Source organism: Mobula birostris, chromosome 19 (genome assembly GCF_030028105.1).
Source record: "Mobula birostris isolate sMobBir1 chromosome 19, sMobBir1.hap1, whole genome shotgun sequence".
In the NCBI taxonomy this organism is placed as follows: domain Eukaryota; kingdom Metazoa; phylum Chordata; class Chondrichthyes; order Myliobatiformes; family Myliobatidae; genus Mobula; species Mobula birostris.
The window spans coordinates 46,334,414-46,354,360 of record NC_092388.1 but is presented as its reverse complement, the minus strand read 5'-3'; the positions used below and the strand labels follow the sequence as shown (position 1 = coordinate 46,354,360).

At 41.7% G+C, this 19,947-nt stretch overlaps 1 protein-coding gene across 1 annotated transcript in view; it reads right to left on the bottom strand.

Annotated features, from left to right (window-relative positions):
• The window catches only part of elmo1 (engulfment and cell motility 1 (ced-12 homolog, C. elegans)), a 204,586-nt gene that overhangs the window by 18,740 nt on the left and 165,899 nt on the right, over positions 1-19,947 (bottom strand). The window contains exons 17-20 of the mRNA XM_072283537.1: positions 8,894-9,057; positions 5,342-5,454; positions 2,998-3,105; positions 1,064-1,146 (exon numbers count right to left, since the gene is read on the bottom strand). Coding sequence (XP_072139638.1) covers positions 1,064-1,146; positions 2,998-3,105; positions 5,342-5,454; positions 8,894-9,057 — 468 coding nt within the window. The remainder of the gene's footprint in view (positions 1-1,063; positions 1,147-2,997; positions 3,106-5,341; positions 5,455-8,893; positions 9,058-19,947) is intronic.

The following is a 19,947-nucleotide window of genomic DNA, read 5'->3' as shown; positions in this document are numbered from 1 at the left end:
AGGCTTCCAGGCCTAAGCTGATAACTCCCAGGAGATTCGAGAAAGTTTGTGTTGCTCGGTTAGGAGTCTATTAGCATAATGTAGGGCGGATTTGAATATATCTGCTGGTTTTTAAAAAAAGGTGTGGACTTTTGTTGGATAGGGTGCGGAATTAGTTTGCACCCAACCCTGTGGATTCCCCACTGGTAATTGAAGAATTTCCTCCATGCCAATCTGTTGAAAACTGCTCTCAGATCACCTGTTGGGAAGCATAGTTGGTCAATGCTGGTGCAAATCTGCTCACAATTGATGGATAACATTAACCAGCAAATGTTAACCGTGTCCATTGAGATTCAATTCCTCGTTCTCCATTCACGCATGGCCTTTAGGTGGTGAGATGTGAACCACAGGATGCCTTTTAAATACACAGAAAATATGGTTTGCTCTCATGGGTTCAGAAACGAGCACATAACCTAGGTTTAGTGGAGTACTGAAGAATCACTGTCAAAAGTTAAACCTGGACCCTGTTGGGTGAACATAGAAGATCTTCAGTTTTAAGATTTTCAACTGAAATAGCTTCAATAACCTTGGTAGTGGATACCTCCACATTTACTGGACAGATGACCTTAGTTGTTGTCACTTTTGTTTGTGGAGCTTTGCAATGTAGAAACTGACTACCAGGACTGCAATACTGAAGATATTTGCATTTAAGTCTGCTCCATTCTCTACATAATACTCATAAGAGTAGGAACCTAAATATGCACACTGAGCCAAACAGTAAGTTCTAGCTTCTTTTCTCAAAAACCTTGAACTCCCATAAGCTTTAAAAGGTAAAATCATTTCGGCTCCTGAATAAGAACATTTAGGCATTTGAAGATTAGAAACCAAGTTGCAAAATACAGTGATCATCAGCATTCCCTGTCCATTCAATCTATTTTACACTGTGTGTGTTTGAAAACATATTTAGACACGTTCCTGTTTGCAGTACTGTTGTACATGCTCCTAGGTTAATTCACGGCATCTGGATTTATAAAATTATCTTTATGCATACAAAATATTTTAGGAGGGCAAAGTGAACTATTACCTTATTTTGTTTAAGAGCACCTTTTTCCTTCATATGTGGACAATCCTTTCCTGTCACAATAGCTTTAATATCCGCCACGGGAACTGTGGAGAAACAAGAAGCTGCTAAGAAATAAATCCTGCATTTGATACAAAGAACTGTATGTAATATTCATGGTAGAGATCTTTCCAACCAGCGCATCAGTGATCCATAGGTCACACTTTTCAAATTGATTCATCCTATCAGTATCATGACACCACACTGAGATTAAGTGATTATCTAGTTTGTTTAAACAAAATCATACAAAAAGGCAAAATCCAGCACAGATTCTGGTGAGGGGGAGAGAGATACAAAGAACACCAGCGGAGATAAAACAGATCTTAAGTGCTGCAGAAAGGAATAATGAAATCTGCAAGGAATATCGAAATCAAAACATACACAGGCTGCAATTACATCAGGAAAAAAAACGTGTACGGTCAGCAGCCCCTAACACGGGTGATGATGGTGGTGCAATGGAAATGGAGAATGCGTTGAATTACTTTGCATCAAGTGAGAAAGCAATCCCAAATATTCCAAGAAAATTAAAATTGAATCCGAAGCAGTGAGGAGCCAAAGCGATGACAAGCATCAATGAAGGAAACATCTGAACAAATCTCTAGGTTCAGATATTTGATTTGGTGTTTCATAGAGAATATTGCTGATGTGCATATTATAATTTCTCACAAACTTAAGATTTGCCACCCTTGCTTCTCTACGAAAGCTAAGAGAGAAATGGAAAACTGGGAATTATGGACAAGTTAACCTGCTGTCAGGTCTGATCAGAAAGAATCTGCATAGATTTGCAAAGGGTGGAAGTCATCTAACAAACTAGATTTTAATTTTTTGAAAAGGCAACTTAAGTAATGGACTTCCAAAAAGTAGTTAATTAAGTCCCTTGTAAGAAATTCTTAGCTAAAAACGAAGCTTGTAGAACTGAGGAGAAATTGAGCTAGTTAGGAAATTAACTGGGTGGTAACAGACAGACAGAGCAAGAATAATGGATGCATATTTGAATTGGCAGTTTGTGACTAACTGTATCTTGCTAGGTTCTGTGATGAGGTGGCAACTATATATATATATCATTCTTATTAATAACTTCCAGTTCTCTAAGTCGCTAACAACACAATAAATAAAAGCTATTTTAAACATTTTATAGAATGAAAGGAATTAAAGTTAAGCAATGGACAAAATGGGGGTAAATAGGTTTCAATGCAGACAAACACAAGATCAACCAATTTGATCCTGATAAGGCTAAAGCAGTACAATTTAAATAGAGAAAGGATTTCTAAAAGTCCTTGGAGTTTTACATGCACAGATGATAAAATTCTTATGGACAGAGAGTAATAAAGCCAGTCAAATACTGTTCTGCTGATGGGTTTAGATCACAATCACAGAACACTTTGGTTAACCCACAGCAGGATCAGTACACAGCCTTGGAGGAGAGCAGAATGATAATTAGAAAATTTGAAGGGGGGGGTGGTCTGTTACTTGAAGATATACTTGTTGGGAAGTTTGGGAGTTGATTCTATCAAGAGTTCAAGGGAAGCTGATACAGCAGTCAGTAAAAACTTGATCTGAGATTTTAATTTGTAAATGCAGACTACTAAAGGCATCTAAAAATATTGATGTATTTATGGAGTATAAAATGATGTCTAGAATATTTCAAAGTAATGTACTTTCTAATTTGCATGTAAGCACATTTCTAGCCTTTGCTGATCAAAAGCTCAAAGTAGAACAGTGCACTCCATTTTTGGATTGCCAGACTAAAGTTACACAGCAACATAATGCAGCTCAGGCATAATAAATGTACATTCCGGTTTTCATTGCCCGAGAATGATATCTGTAGTCATCATGAGCACTGAAAAGCATATGAGTTGCAAAGTACTTTATGCCATTCGGTTAATGATGTCACCTACGCTTGTCCTGCAAAGATTCGTACGGCACCTCCCCCTGTGGGCTTTCTTCCAGGTCACCATAGTGCAGGACCTTGTGGTTTGGTGAAAGCCGACAGTACCAGAATTTATCTGCAAAAAAAAAAAGTTCACTTATATTACTGACATTAAAATTCTGAGGAAACACTCAACATTTTGATTTAATACAAGAATAGAAAATATTAGAAATACTTTGCAGGTCAGGCAACATCTGTGGGAAGAGAAACAGTCAACATTTCAGGTTGAGGCTCTTCCTTCAGAACTGACCCAACACTTCAGTCCAGTCAAAACATCATGGCTGAGGCAGAAACAAGAGACCCATTTCCAAAGCTGATTGGCTATTCCAGCTGATTCTGCAAAGACGGTCAATGAGGAGGTTCATGTCACCGTGCTACATTGCAATTAATGTACAATCAGCAGGAGGTAGTCACTGCAAAGCACTCATAGACTAATACCACCCACGCCGACTCTATCCCACCTATGGGTCATCATGTAAGGATGCTTTCCTGCTGTTAAGAACTTAGGACTTCTACCTTTGCTTCACAAATTTACATATTGTCCTTTTAACCTCACTAGACTGCTCCAATATTTAGAACATTGCCAGAGAATCGGATAATTTAATTGTTGATGATGAACCAGGATTTATTGTCTTCTATTGTTAGGATCAGAAGAATGGTAAAGGTCTAGTGATTGCAAAGAAAGGAGCTTACTGCTCCTGATTTAGTTGGAAGAGATACATTTCTGAAAAGTGCTTTCAAGCACTGGTAACCCGAATTAACATCAGCAAGATTTGTACTGTGCATGTAGACTGTGTCTTCCCTACCACACGGCAATCAACTTTCTAAGGTCTACAGCACACTGCGTAATTGCATGACTTTTCATTTATCATATCATTGACTGATCTCAGAGCCTGGGTGACGTGATGTCAGTTGGAAACAGTTTCGCATATCAAACTCAATTACATTCAAAGACACTGAAGGCTATCTAATACGAAGCAATGTTTCTATCACATAGTAGGATCTTCTCCAAATCTCGACTATAACCCTCCACTGCAAGGAAGTGTGCCTAACCAAGATCAAAAAATCCATTCCTTTTCTGTGATCCCTCAACTTTCTCATTCATCTACATAATGGTCCAACTACTAAACTCAGTTGTCAGTTGAATGAGCTTCCTCTTACCTTACTGTATAATATGTTGGCCAAAGAATCACTTTCCTTCCACTGTTACTGCATTCATCTACTGAACGTCCATAAAGCTCTCAGCTTGCTTCGTTCCTACTTCTCATTCACGTGCTGCCCCTCAGTAACACCACCCGTAGAGTTGATATCAATAACAGCCTGCTCAACTACACTGCAACTTTTCTCCATCCCTCTCTCTTGACAGACCACCCGCTCCTTGTCTCGGTTTGGAAAAGAAAAAATTTCATCCAACTATAGATTAGGAAGACTAAACCCATTATTTTGGCTCCTGCTTAAACTCTGTTTTCTAGTTATTCTACTCGATTTTCTGGCCAGTACTTCATGCCCGTTCACAGCCTCAGTTTATTACTTGGCTCGAGGCTAACTTCACCGCCTCTTCAGCACTAAGTTTGCCTACTTGCACTTTCAAGCAAAAAAACTCACCCATCTCCTGCTGTGCTTAAACTTGACTGCTCGATGTAGCTCTCACTAAATTAAGGCATTCCAGACTCGCTTCCTGCCTTGCATTTGCCATGAACTTTAGCTCAGCCAAAAGCCTAATTCTGTATTTAAAGCCACCTTCACCAATTTAACCCCCAGATCTTTGTTAGCTGCTGGCCCTGCAAAGCCTCCATTTTCATGCCCACAATCAACTCCAGCCACAGTCTACACCCCATATCGCTGTCCCTTCCTGTGTTCTCACAACCCCATCAGTGGCAGAATGTGTCGACCCACCATTAGCCTCATCTGCCAACTCAGAACCACAGCACTGCGTTGGAAGCAGATCATCCTTAAACACCAACGAACAGCCTTGGAAAACAACATTAGCTGCCAAACTTAACAGCTGTCAGGTGAAAATCCTGCCATATGCAACTTAGTTTCATGGTGGCAGGAGCACCTAACTGAAGATTAGCAGATGCTCGGAGCTCGAAGGAATGGGCAATGTCAACACTGCTAACGTCACAGAGATTGACAACACACACACACAACTCACTGTATAGTACAAGAGCAAGTTATAAACATTATAGATGAATAAGGATTTAAATTTATTGCAAATAGATATACTCAAAACCTGTTTTATGGAAAAATTGATTTGACTGTCCATTCACAGCACTGAAATGTTCACCAGGGTGCCTGGAGAGTTCATGTACCTTGTCGTCGGCGACTACTGATCTTCCTGAAGCAGGTGCCTTCGCACAGTCGGTTCAGCCGCTGCTGCTTCACCAACTCAAGGATCTCAGGCTGAATCTTCTCCCTAAGTTCGCTGCAGACAGGAAGACAAACCGTCATCAGCCGAGACCTACACCCTGCTCAGGAAGCATCTTGGAAAGGAGGCAGAGGTAGAGTGTGAAGTGGTGGGAGTGTACGCAAGGACACAGAGCAGGGAAGGGACGACCACGTGGGGCGGATACGAAAGGCAGGTGGGGAAGGGTAATGTGCTTGAGATGAGTGGGAGGAGGATGAGCAGTAGGATGCAGGGGTCAGGCAAATGCATGGGTGTGTGGTGGAGGGTGGGGGTAAGAAGGATGCTGTCAGTATATTAGTGAGCACAGTGGCAGTGAGGTGAGGCGGGAAGTGCACAGTACACAAACAGGGTCTGACAGTCAGGTACGGCCGTGGACCTATTAGGAAGGACAGGGATGGGGCAGCTGATGTAGTAAGCGAAGTGCTTCTGGGTGGATGACAGAATGTTTATTGCAATATGATGTTCTGCACCTTCAAGAGGACCACAACCCTCATCGTTAGGTTTGGAGGCTTGTGTGCCTCAATGATCTGGAGGGCTACGTTGGCTGGAGTCAGGGCTTTATGCGTTGGCTCTTGGTAGGGTCACCCATGCCAACAGTTCAGAGGCCAGACTAAGAGTGGTCCACTGGTCCTCCAGTGGCAATTAACCTAATAACCCACCATTTTAGGGATGTGGGATGAAACTGGAGCACCCAAAGGAAACCTACAAGGTTACAGGGAGAATAAGCAAGTACCACACAGACAGCACCTAGAGTCAGGACTGAACCCGGGTCTCGGGCACAGTGAGGCAGTGGCTTTACTAGCTGTGCCACTCTGCCATAGAGCATAGGGTAAGTATTGGATACTGTGTTGGGAAAATGTCACAAAATGTCGGGGAGAAATAAAACAAATTAAGGAGTTTGTACATTAAACAGGAGAATGTTTGGTTGATGATACGTTTGATGGGTAGGATATATTTGTCCTGGTTAGTTTTCCTCGGGATGATGAAGGATTAAAACCAGAAATAAAACTCTAACTTGTTAAAGAATCTCCACAAATTTTCTGTCCATTCTACTTAATATATCAATGAAATTTGGAAATCTCCTTTACAATAAGTCCAACTGACAGCTTCATATCTGCTTCAGGTATAAAACCTCTGTATGTTAATTTAAGAATCAAGTCAGTCCCTACTGCACACGATGTCCCTGATTTAGGATTAACCATAATAGAACCACAGTCTTAAATTAAATAAATAATTCAATTATTTTACACTAAATTCCCTTATATACAGGGAACACATAAGTTTCCCTCCTACTCTTTCTAATAAAAGCTAAAAATAAAACGGAAGAATGTGGAGACCTTGGGAGACAGTTACAATTCTGAATGAGCACCAAGTCCCACAGCACCAAACCATTCAAACTGCTAATCAAACAGAGATCTTGTTACTTCTTTTGAGACCTTGTTCAGTGAGACCCTTACTAAACACAATTTCCCTTTTCATGCTGACAAAGTGATCTGAGACCAGGAGTATAGATTTACAGCGATGCAATATAAATCATAACGATTTTATGCAATAAATTAGGAAATTGATTACATACTAAAGTACCTGCAAACAAAAAGTTTGCGCAGAAAGAGATTTCACTGAGCTGGTAAATCTATTTTAAATTATGGTTACCGTGACTTTCATCTCTCTTTTTAAACTTTTCCCTGTCGGGTATTCACTCCGTGACAAGCCAATGCCGTGGAAGTTTAGAACTCGCATGTAGCGTGCTAGAAATGCAATTTCCCAACAAACATGTCATGAAGTTGTCAACATTTAGGGCAAACACAGGCACATGAATCTAATTAACCCACTGTGCAACTTACCTAAAAGCTGAGAGTCTGAAACTAGGAAGTGATGGCTCTGAGGTGTTAGCATTTGCAGGCAGTACTTACTAGAATGTGGGGCAGACTACTGCGCATTGGTCAGAGTCATACAGAAAGAAGTTCTTCGGCCCACTGACTCCCCACCGACTATCAAGCACACTGATCCTACGTTAACACACACAAACACAATGCTGAAGGAACTCAGCGGGTCAGTCAGCATCAATGGAGGAAAATGAACAGTTGATATTTCAGGGCAAGACCCTTCAGCAGAACTCTGAGGGGTCTCAGCCCAAAATATCAACACTTCATTTTCCTCCACTGATGCTGCCTGACCCACTGAATCCTCCATTTTGTGTGATGGCCCAGATTTTCTGCATCTGGAGTTTCACGTCTCTCTAATCCTACACTAATCTAATTTCTATTTCTCCCCGTCTTTCATCCATATCTTATAAATGGTGATAATAGTTGAGTCATAATTGGCCTCATACTAGCTGACACGTGATTGGCAGTTGGAGGGGGGAAAGGAGGAAGGTAAGGGATGGGAGAGGAAAATTATTAACCATATTTATTATTCCTTATCACATGCAGTGAGTTTTCACATTAATAAATGGGGAAGAGGTGAGAGGTCGTGCATGTTCAAACAACCCGTAACATATGCTCGGGTGAAATTCGGGCAGTTAGATTTTGTGTTTGACCTCATTTCCGGGAAAGACCAGAATTTATTATCTGCCTTAAGTGCTTGAACTGAGGAGACACAGTCACCAACATTGCCTTAGGTCTAGAGTCTCGTAAATGCCAGATGGGCAAGGATGGCACACCCCCTTCCCAGAGGGATATTAGTGAACTGTACTGGCCTTTACAACACTCCAGTGATTTTCTTGTCATTACTACTGACACTAATTTTCCTTTTGAAAAAGTGGTCTGCTCCCTTTAAACTGCCCAGATGTCACAGTGAGAATCACACATGCCTCTCCACATCAATAACCCAGACTTCCAGATATGATATCACAAAGTTAGTAACTTCATAAGCTATTAATCCTATTTTTAGAATGAGGATGATATATCCCTGTGCATCGAACTGCATATCTGAAGTGTCACCTTCAGGGAGGAGGAGAAAATTAGGCACAAAGAGAATTATTATTAATATAATCTGCTCTTTATGATAATCATATGAATTAAACACATTTTGTCGTGTTTTCTCTGTGACAGCAATGAGAATACATCACAGAGCTTCTGAAACCAATTATTTTTTTAATCCATATCCAGTCTGTATCTGAATTCTATTGACGTCAAAACCCTTGACAATCTTTTAAAAAATCTATTGATTATAATCATGAAAATATCAAATTAGCTCCAAAAAAACGCTGACGTGCAGGAGGCAGAACTCCAAATTTCCACAAGCCTTTTGAGTTGTTCACTGTAAAGATACCAGCTCTAATTTTCAGACTGTACTCTCTGGTTTTTAATATCTCATTGCCAATGGATAAAATGTTTCTGCCTTCCTTTATCATGTCAGGAACTTCAATTAGATCACACTCCTCAAATGAATAGAATAAAAATCGAATCTACACAAAATCTTCCACTTGGATGTGCGAGAGCTGTTGGGTGCTTACAGGATTGGGCGAGATTGGAAGTCCTCCTGGTTCATCCTCTCCGACTGTCGGATTTTCAAGATCTCTGTGTAACTCAGGTTCTGCAACTTGCCCTTGAACTGGTCGAGAGAATTAGGCTTGCTGGTCAGTGCTCTCATTATCTGCTCTTTTACAACTTGCATTACCTGAAGTAAAAGAGGGAAAAAATTAAAAACCTTCTGCAGTGTAACAAGCTGGGCTACAGTTGAATCCCCTTCCACTCAGTACCAGTCCCCCTGTTGAATAGTTTGCTGGCTTGAAGGTTCCAATGAAACATCCATTATTCCAAAGTTACAGGAACTCGAGCTGCTCTATTTACAGTTTAGGTGACTTCAGTCTACAAAATAGATTCTGGACTCATAGAAGTGTAGTACAAGGGCGTGCATGGAACATTGTTAGCACTTGTGCATTCTGAGATCACTTTCATATTAGTTTTGTTCTTGCCATGGGTCAACATGCCAAAATATTGAAAGGCTGAAATCGAGTGGATGTGGAGAAGAAGATTCCTATAATGGGGGAGCCTAGAACCGAAGGGCACAGCTTCAGAATACAAAGTCGTCCCTTTAGAACAGAGATGAAGAGGAATTTCTTAGCCAGAGGGTGGTGAATCTGTGGAATTCATTGCCATAGACGGCCGTGAAAGAAAACTCATTGGATATATTTAAGGAACACACACAAAATGCTCGAGGAACTCAGCAGCCATGCTGAAGGGTCTCAGTCTGAAACGTCGACTATTTACTCTTTTCCATAGAAACTGCCCGGCCTGCTGAGTTCCTCCAGCATTTTGTGTGTGTGTGGCTTGGATTTCCAGCATCTGCAGGTTTTGTCTTGTTTGTGATTGGATATATTTAAGGTGGCATTTGATAAATTTTTGATGAGTAAGCACGTCAAAGGTTGCAGGGAGAAGACAGAAGAATGGGTTGAGAGGGATGAGAAATCAGCCATGATGGAATAGTGGAGCAAACTCAACAGGCTGAATCACCTAATCCTGCCCCTACGTCTTACAGTCTTAAAATGGTGCCTTTTCCTAATTATTTTCAGCTATTTCCAAACAAGGTCTCAATAACTCTAGTAGGTTGTACTTTTATATCTATTATTTAAGATGCAAAAATTAGAATGCTTGCTTGTATACTTGTTCAATACATTGATGTCAATGTACTTTGATGATGCATTTTACACAATTACATTGACTAACCATCTCCAACACTCTCGTCACCAGGTATCAGTAATCAGCAGTACTGGTTAGGACTTCAGGGAGATCTTCCTGCTCTCCTTTGATTCATACCATGGGATCTCTTACACCCAAAAGGCACAAGGGTCAACAGGATTACTGTGGTACGGGCAACTTGCATTTCTGCTTTGAAGTTATGGAGGGGAATATAATACACAATCCTCTGAAAGGGCAACCAACTCAGCTCCATTTCACCTTTCTCCCTCTTGAACAATCTCGTTGGTTCAAGGTGCTACTCAAGTGCCAGTGATGACACGCAGAGCCAAATCTCTTCTGAGAAGGGATTATTGGATTATATTCAAGCAAGAAAATTACGAAATGGCTGACTCTTCATCAAACAGGCAACAGCAAGCACCAACAGTAAACACTTAAACCCAAGCTTTTTTGCTGTTTGCACAACTTTGGATGACAACGCTTTAGATATTTATCTATTTAAGATGGTAGGAAGTCCACAGTGCGTGGTTTTTATACGGAGTGTGCCATGTTATTGAGACTCTTTGCAAACCAGGTCTGTTACAAAGGCTCCAGTAATTCTAGAAAGGACACTTCCTTATGGAACAGTTAAAAATGAAGTGATGGATTATCCAATCCCAAGTAATGCCTCAAATCATCTAAACAAGCAACACATTCATTTCCTCTTACTCTGCAATTTCAGCCTTAACCTGTGCCCTCTGGAAGCTTCGTTCGTGTTCCAAACGTCCAGACTCATCAAGGGACTTTTGCAAATGATAGCCGGCTTTGCAAATGCAGTGTGCAGTGAAAAACAGAGACAGAAGTGCAGCCCGAGTTGAGGGTGTTCTCATGCAACAGAAAGTGTACTTCTGACCTCCATGGTCTGGAAGCATCAGCTTCCTCAAACATCTTAATTTGAAAATGAGTCCTGAGGACCGCAGCATTTTTAGTTGCTAAGCAGTAGAACACAGCACTTTCCCTCAGCCAGCTGCAGCATCTCATGTATTCCATAAAGCACACACCATGACAAATACTACAAACTGTAGCAGATAAAGGGAATACTGCCTGGCAGGGGACAGCAGCTATCGGCAGGGGAGCGGGGAGGTGAAGGGAAATGGACAGTTCATTTCCCTCTATAGACGCTGCCTAACTTGCTAAGTTCCTCCTTGTGTGTTGCTCCAGATTTCAGCATCCACAGTCTCTTGTCTCCTGGGTTAGGAGACCAGCTATCACAATCTAATTTATGAAATTGATTACAGATTAAGGTGGGGTGCAGATGGCAGCTCTTGTTCAAGTTTTCCATAAGAAGCCCGCAAAATGTCCTCAGCTCTAAAGAGAGATTGTACCCAGCTTGTGCATCACTATAAAGTTTGCTGAAGCAAAATTAATATACGATTCTTCTCTAATCTGTCAGAATACGAGATTACCAAAAGAAAAGAAAATGCACCAAAAACCTTCTCAAAGCATCCAAGAAAAAATATAACAGCTTCTTTGATTGGAATCCCTGGCCTATGATTACATAAAGTGGAGAAGGAGCATCGAACGTGGACACAGAACAGTTCATTTCCCTCCACAGATGCAGTCTGATCCATTGACTTCCTCCTACATTTTATGTGTTGCTCCTAACAGGGACACTCTCATGCTAAAACAGCATTCCTTTTAACTGCTATGGTTCTCAGCATTTGCTTTTGCTTGCCTGTGCTGTGTGCTCTATGGAGATTTTGCGGCTGACTAGGGACGTTCCAGGTTTTGGTGCTTAGCAACTAAAAGATACAATGCTCAGGACATGTTTTCAAAGGAAGATGTCTTAGGAAGCTGGCACTCTCAGACCATGAAGATCAAATGTATTTGCTGATGCATGAGAATTCGCTCAGCTCATACTTCACATTGTCTCCACCAAGAAACTCTAATATGTTTGACTGGAGCACAAAAATAGTGGAATGCCATCTCCTTGGATCAGTCTGTGGATCCTAGACTAATTTGATCAGCCATCTCAGATCCGTAGTAGAAGCAGGTTTTCCATAATCCTGGAGAAAAGATGCCCGGAAGATGCAATTTTTAGAATTAAGAATTTCAGAAATACTTTAACTTAAGAAGCAGTGGGAAAAAAGAACAGCACATACACAGGAAAAGATTTCTGTGAGAGGGTCTTCTGCAACCAGACATATTAGTGAACATATCACTGCACAGGAAGTGGAATTTATTGTTATTTAATTTAAAATTATTTCTCAAGTGGAAAAAAGGCAGTCAAGTTTCATTATCAAATTGAAATGCCTGTCTTATTGTTCCCAACGCTGGGTTATCAAGGGATTTGATTCTGATCACTACATCAGTCAAAGTACTTCTGTACAGTCTTCTTCCTTATCTTTCCTGAGGCAATGTGATGTGTATTTGAGCTCTCTGGATCAACCATCAGTCTCCTGTCCAATCCAGCAGTAACAGTACACATAAATCATTCGTAAACAAAGGCCTCATTGCTCTTTGCACATGATAAGCAATTTTCTTTGTTCCAATCCTTCTTAGCATCCATTTAAAATAGCATAGATAGCACAGAGTCATAAATACTGCAAACACGTTGTCTCCTTATGATCACTTTCATTATCCTCCGTAGTTGTGGTCAGATGAAGAATTACAATAGCACCACAAACTACAACACGAAATGTTTCAGGACGTAGATCGAACATGTAAAATCAAAACAATCCCTTCTTATTTAGAATCACTGTTAAATTATACCTTTGAGTCACAAACCTGCAATTAGTTACAAGGAACACCTATGATTCTTGGGGATACCTGATCTTCATTATAAGAACATTAGAGGGAGGCTGAGAGACAGAGAGGGCTTAAAGGCTGATTTATACTTGTACATCAAATGTACGCCGCTCGTACCCTACGCTGTACTCTACGCCAACCCTACGCCGTAGCCTAACGCATACCTCTCCCAAAACGTAACTACGTGTCACGGCGTCACAGACCGCAACAACTGTGATTGGTCCGCTTGATAGCATCGCATTTCCTCCTAAACACTGCAATAGCTTCCCATTGGGCGACTGAAGGGCAGGGAATGAACTCTGGCTGCAATGCTTTCCATAAAGCTTTTACAGACCTCTGAAATTATGGAGGACCCTGTGCTTGACACCAGTTTGTAGCTAGCTGCTACAGCCTGTTGACTTCCACCTGAAGCTAAAACTCGAATGGTGATTGCCAGTCTCTGAGTATACTGTGCGTACACTGATACGAAATAAATGGTTGGAGACGATGAACCAAATCGTCAAATCTACCTGCCGACATCTGAAAATATTTGAAATGCATTTCTTCGTCCATGTCTCTCAGTGGCCGGACAAGCACAGAAAATTCACCCTCCTTCAGTTTCAGTCGCCATTGTTTGAAGTTTGAGTTTCTTCGTGTTGAGTTTCAACATGAAGAAACTCAACACAGTGGCATAGAAACCCCACCGCCAACTAGCGTTTTTGCCGGTGAATTGCAGAGTGACGCAGACACACCAACGCACAAATATAAATGCTCACAATGCAGTAGCCCACTTGTGTCGGCTACAGCGTAAACTAGTACGCACAAGTGTAAATCAGCCTTAAGTGTCACAGGGCCTGTGAGCTCCTTTGTTGAACTGACATCTTGTTAGGTGTACTAAGGATGTTTCTTGTTCAATCCTACAGATGGTTACAGAAGATAGAGGGTACAAAAATCAGAAGATGAATCTATAGATTTTATACATTAGACAATCAATTGCCCATTTCGAATCTCATAATAAGGAAATGTTCAGCAGCCTGTGCTCTTCATTCTAATGTTACTCTCACATCCTGGAAAGCTGCAAAACCAACCTCACATAAAATAAGGCAGATACACATGGCGTCACAACCAGGTCTTGAAGAGTCTGGCAGTGGTGCTCGAGACCAAGAGGATAGCAATGGACTCCTTGCCCCCTAGAACGTTCTGACATCACCAGCATTCGTCCAGGAAGAAGAGAAAGGAACAACTAATCTTCCTTCTCAGCCAGAAAGAGGACAGATGAACATGGCTCGTGACTGGAACATGCCGGTGGATATCAATAAGTAACTCACCTTTCCACTGGAAATTGCTACCACCAACCTTAGGCCAGACTTGGCTCTCATCGCAGATCGTCTACATCGTGGAACTCACAGCCCCATGGAAGGATTCAGTGGCCGCAGCATATGAGCGCAAGAGGCTACGCTGTGCAGGTCCAGCATCTGAAGCTCAGCGACGGGGTTGGAAAACCGAAGTCTGTCCAGTAGAAGTGGGTTGTAGGGAATTTATAGCCACATCCATCATCAAGTTGCTGAAGGAGCTCGGGATCCATGGTCAGACTCTACGGCAAACCATCAGAGGCAGCGGAAAGAAGCAGTCACTGGGTTTGGATCAAGCGAAAGTACCTCTCCTGGGTTCCAAGATAGCATCAAGAGAGTGGGAAGACACAGTGGGGGGGGGGGGGTGACTCTGGGACACCAGAAGTCATCGTTGAGCCCTCCGAAGACATAGTGGACTAATCGAGAAAGAAGGGTGCCCACATGAAAACCCCTGCGTGTCAGCCCTGTGCCACTCCCAAAATCAAGGCAGTCTCAAGCAAATGCTCATGACCCATTGGTACGAGGGATATTAACATCTTACCCTGTGTTTTTTTGATTTTGTAAACTTTTCCCCTTCTTTAGTTAAACATATCCCTTGAAATCTACTTTGATGAGGATCTTTCGTTACCTGTTCTAATGTCACCAGGTGTGTCCCAGTGTCAGACCTTCTATAATGCTCAACTATATGCCAGTGGTTAAGGTTTGGTATAAATGCAAATTACTACTGTTGTTAAGATTTTAGTTCTCTGCTTCCTTAAATGAAAAAACAATGGGTTTGGGTATACAAAACTTGTTCTCTGCTTCTTATGAATACAGTATCATTTGGCCTGACTTTGCACAGGCCCATGCTACACTAGTACAGCCCGCGTGACCAATTAACCTACTCACCCGTATGACATTGGAACGTAGGAGAAAGCTGGCGCACCCTGGGGAAACCCACACGGTTATGGGGAGAACGTGCAAACTCCTTACAGGCAGAGGATGGAGCTCACCCCACACTGTTGGCGCTATAAAGTGCTACGCTATTGTGCCACCCCAAGCTGAGATACATTTATTTGGCTGGGAAAATGAAAGTCAGCAGGCTTCGTTCTATGTAGTAGAAGAACGTGCAATGCCAAAGCAAATTCACTCTGGGGATAGTGGGTCATGCAGAACGCCAAAAATACTGAATGGACCGAGGACACTGACTAAGTGCCTGGTTAAATGACCGAAATCAAGAAGTATCTTTAAAAAGTGAGAAAGGATTGTTGGAAGAGGTTTCTGGAGATTTGGGCCCAGATAGCAAGCAGGTGGAATGGCCATCAACACTGAAGGAATTAAACTCCAGAATGCATGAGTGCCCACACTTGGAGCAGGACAGGAACTTGGGGGATTGTAGGGCTGTCAGAGAGCAAGGGAGGGTTTTTTTTTAAATTGAGGTGCTGCACTGGCAAGATCAGAGAGCAGTGCCTTTTAGAGTCGGGATGCAGTCAGCAGATCTCGGAGTGAGTTTACGTCTATAATATTTGAAAGATACTGGATGACAATGTCAGTATCTCCCATTTGTCAAGTGTCTGTAGCAACACCCATGCCAACCTATAAAAGTACCACTATATGAAGCATTCCTTGCACTGCTGAATTTTTTAACTCTAAGGAAACGTGGGCTTCAACAGTTTATAAGCATGAGAAATTCTAGAGATGCTGGAAACCCAGAGCAACACACACAAAAAGCCAGAGGAACTCAGCAGACAGGCAGCATCTACAGAAATGAATAAACATTCAATGTTTCAGGCTGAGACCCTTCTTCAGGACTGGAAAGGAAGGGGGAAGACGACAGAACAAAAGGGCTACATGTCAATGAAATGCCTGGCTTTCATATTTCTGATGTACTTGTGCGTTGAAATGATCTGTATGGATAGAATGCAAAAGAAAGTTTTTCACTGTATCTCAATACTAAAAGAATTAACTATTCTATTAAATACCATCATAAAAATGGTGACGGGTGCATATGCAGTGGGTTATTGCAGCAAGTGACTGACTAACCCTGTTCCTTCAAGGAGATGACATTCACACTGGGCGCTTGAGCTAACTTGCTTGGCATATGTCAATGTCTGAATGAAAAGCATTAATTGGTCTTGCCTAAAACATCCACTCTTTATTCACTTCCACAGATGTTGCCTGACCTGCTGAGTTCCTCCAGCATTTTGTGTGTGCGCGCGCGTGTGCTGCTCCGGATTTCCAGCAACCGCAGAATCTCGTGTTATTAATGGTCCGTTAACTACACAGCAGAGAACGAGACCAGGAAGCCCCTTTGACCAAGCTGTCATCTGTGTGGAATTGATGCAACATGAAGAGCACTGGCTAGCAGTTGTATCGTTCCGCAATTCTAAGCAGCTGCCTAGCGTGTTTGACCACATGCTGTCTATCACCCTGAGATGGTTTCCACGCAGAGGGCCACTGGAAGAAAAAAATAGCACCTAGGGAAAACTCAATAGTTTCACGATGCCAACAACCAAAGTAGCTGACAGCTGAGTGAACCCTCTGACCCAGAAAACATCAGTTTCAATTTTTGCTCAAGAACCTTGAGCACAAAATTTACACTCCAATGCAGGATGGATGGAATGCCATACCGTCTGAAATGTCAGCTTCCAGATGAGCTGTTAAACTAAAGATCACATGCCACAATTTTAAAGGAGAGAGAAGCTACTGCCGGTGTCTGAGCTAATTTTACCTCCTCGCCCATCAATACAGATTATCTGGTCATGACTAACCCTGCTGCTTGCAGGACCCTTGCTGCGCACAAATTTTCTGCTGCGTTCCCGACATGACAACCAGGGCTACGTTTCAGAGGTAATTCTCTGAAGTATGTTGTGATGTGAAAGGCTCCGATGCAAATGAGTCTGTCTTCAATCACTGCCACTGGAGATGGAGTGCACCAGCTGCTTTGACCCTTACCTCAAACTGGGGTGGGGGAGGGCATTTGGATTCAATTGACATTTTCCTATTCTGCCATTTGCGCAGGTTTGTGAAAGCTGTCAAGTCCCTTGACAACATTGATATAATAACATTGCAGAAACGGAGCTTGATCCAATTTGAAAGCAAAATTAGAATTTTTATTGTAAAGGGAGACAGAAAATCACATTTATAATGGGTGCTGTAGGCAGTGAATGTTAGGGAAAATCTGGGCTACATTATGTTTGTTAATGTACAATTTAAATTTTACATTGCTTATATTTTCAAATGTTAACACATCCTGCATAACTAATTTAGTTCTGTTGATGGCTTTCTACCTACAAACACCAAGCACTACTAAGACATTGAAAAGCTTTCTTTTCATGTGTGAACGTTATTAATAGGATTGGCAAGATTATCAAGCAAAATGAAACATTACAGATAGCCTTTTGTCTGCATTAAATTGCCAAAGGAAGGATGTCACAGGCACATAGGTGGCTCAGGAGAGATTTAGTAAGAGAGAGATTGAGAGAGATTTAGTAAGAGAGAGATTGAGAGAGATTTAGTGAGAGAGAGAGATTGAGAGAGATTTAGTGAGAGAGAGATTGAGAGAGATTTAGTGAGAGAGAGAGATTCAGTGAGAGAGAGATTCAGAGATTTAGTGAGAGATTCAGTGAGAGAGCAATTCAGAGAGATTTAGACCGAGGTTTAGTGAGAGTGAGATTGAGAGAGAGACAGCAAGATTCAGTGTGAGAGAGAGGGGGATTTAGAGGGAGAGAGAGGGGATTTAGTGAGAGAGATTGAGGGAGATTGTGTGAGAGAGATTGAGGGAGATTGTGTGAGAGAGATTGAGAGAGATTGTGTGAGAGAGAGATTGAGAGAGATTGTATGAAAGAGAGAGATTGAAAGAGATTTAGTGAGAGAGATTGAGAGAGATTTAGTGAAAGAGAGAGGGAGCAAGATTCAGCGTGGGGGAGGTTTTGTGCGAGAGAGGGGGATTTCGTGTGAGAGAGGGGTGGTTTAGTGTGAGAGAGACTTAGTGAGAGAGATTTAGTAAGAAAGTATGAGAGGGAGAGAGATTTAGTGTGAGAGAGATTTAGAATGAGTGAATCTCTCACTCTTTCTCACTAAGTCTCTCACTCTTTTTCACTGAGATTCAGTACAAAGGTGAAAGAGAAGGGCGAGGGGGTAGAGAGCGAGGGGGAAGAGTTTGATTGATTTTGTAAGTGAGTATTCTAGAGGGATTTGTTCAGAAATGGTAACTTGGCTCCCTTCTCCTTCTAACAGAGATAAACTACTGTCACTTCTCAATGCAAAAGCTAATTGGAATATTCCTTCAAGCAGGAGCCTGAGTCCATATTAGCCAGCTGTTCCTTGTTTCCATCAGCTTAGGCATTAGGGAATGGGAGCAATGTGCTGCAGATGTAACAGGTTCCTGCGAGCCTGTTACCAAATGCTTAATCTTGTGATGAATGCAAAATCAAACTAAAATATTTCTTGCTTTCATCAAAAATAAAGCAGAATTAATAATTGACCCATCACTTTTTGAAGTACACCAAACGTAAACAAACAGCACAAATCTAATTAGTTTCACACTTTTTATTGTTAATAATGCATTGCAGATTGTTAGCACCCAGCATTAGCGTTAACTTCTAACTACTGATGGCACTTCTATAATAATGGCCTTCAAAACAAAATATCAAGCATTTCTCAATAGGTATAAAACATACCATATGCAAACCTTTATAATCTGATTTGATGTGCTGAGGTCCGTAGCTTAGACAGAAATAATTAACAAGATTACCAAGCACCAAACAGATTAATATACAACACCCACAAATGACCAAATGTTGACCAACAGCTGCTCTAACCTGACTAGCATTACCCAACCCAGGTGATCAGTACCTCTAAAACCCGAACTATATCCCACTCAGTACCGCTCTATGTTAGCCACATCTTTCTTAACCCTCCACCTGTCTGAGATCTCACACTGGATAGGCAGAAACTGTTTTCAACTAAATTCAGTGAAGGTTGAACCTCCAATTGTCAGTCTCCATTATAAATTGCTCTCCCCAGCCACCAACTCCATCTCTCCCGTGGCAACGGCCAGAAAGTGAGCCTGACTGCTCAGCAACCTTGGTGTCACAACCGACTTGAGAACATGACTTGCATTCACTTCATCATTTTACCTATTTAGACTAGTTGTACAACACTGCTCACTCTGACCCCATTTCAAGCTTACCTGCTACTGAAATCCTCTAAATCCTTTTGCTACCTCTCGACTTACTATGGCGATGGACTTCTGGTTGGCTTTCTTAGTTTCACTTTTAAAAAAGAACCTGGTCAGTCCAAACAATAACACCAAGTTCTGATGTCCTGTCACCCTGTGTATGCTGACCTCAGCTGATTCCCGATTAGTAATGCCTCAGTTTAGAAATTCCTATTTTCACTTACAAGTATTCCCATGGACTCATTCATCTACATCTCTGAAATCTTCTCCAGCTCTATAATGCTCCGAGATGAATGAATCTCCATTCCAGCCTCTTGAGTAGCCTTGAGCTCAATCTTCCATCACCAACAATAATGCTTTCAGCTGCCTAGATCCTAAACCTTACAAATCACAGCACTAAAGTTCCTGGAAACTTAGCATTAGCTCACACAATGAAATACTCAAATTGTTCTGTGCAAGCAGCATTTGACCACTCAATCTCTCCAACCCCAGCTATGAGTTGCTGGCAGCTGATGATTTCAGCGTGCTGCTGAACAAAGATTTGGAATAAGGCTAACATTCTCAACAGTGTGCTTCATGTTAAACCTGGCCA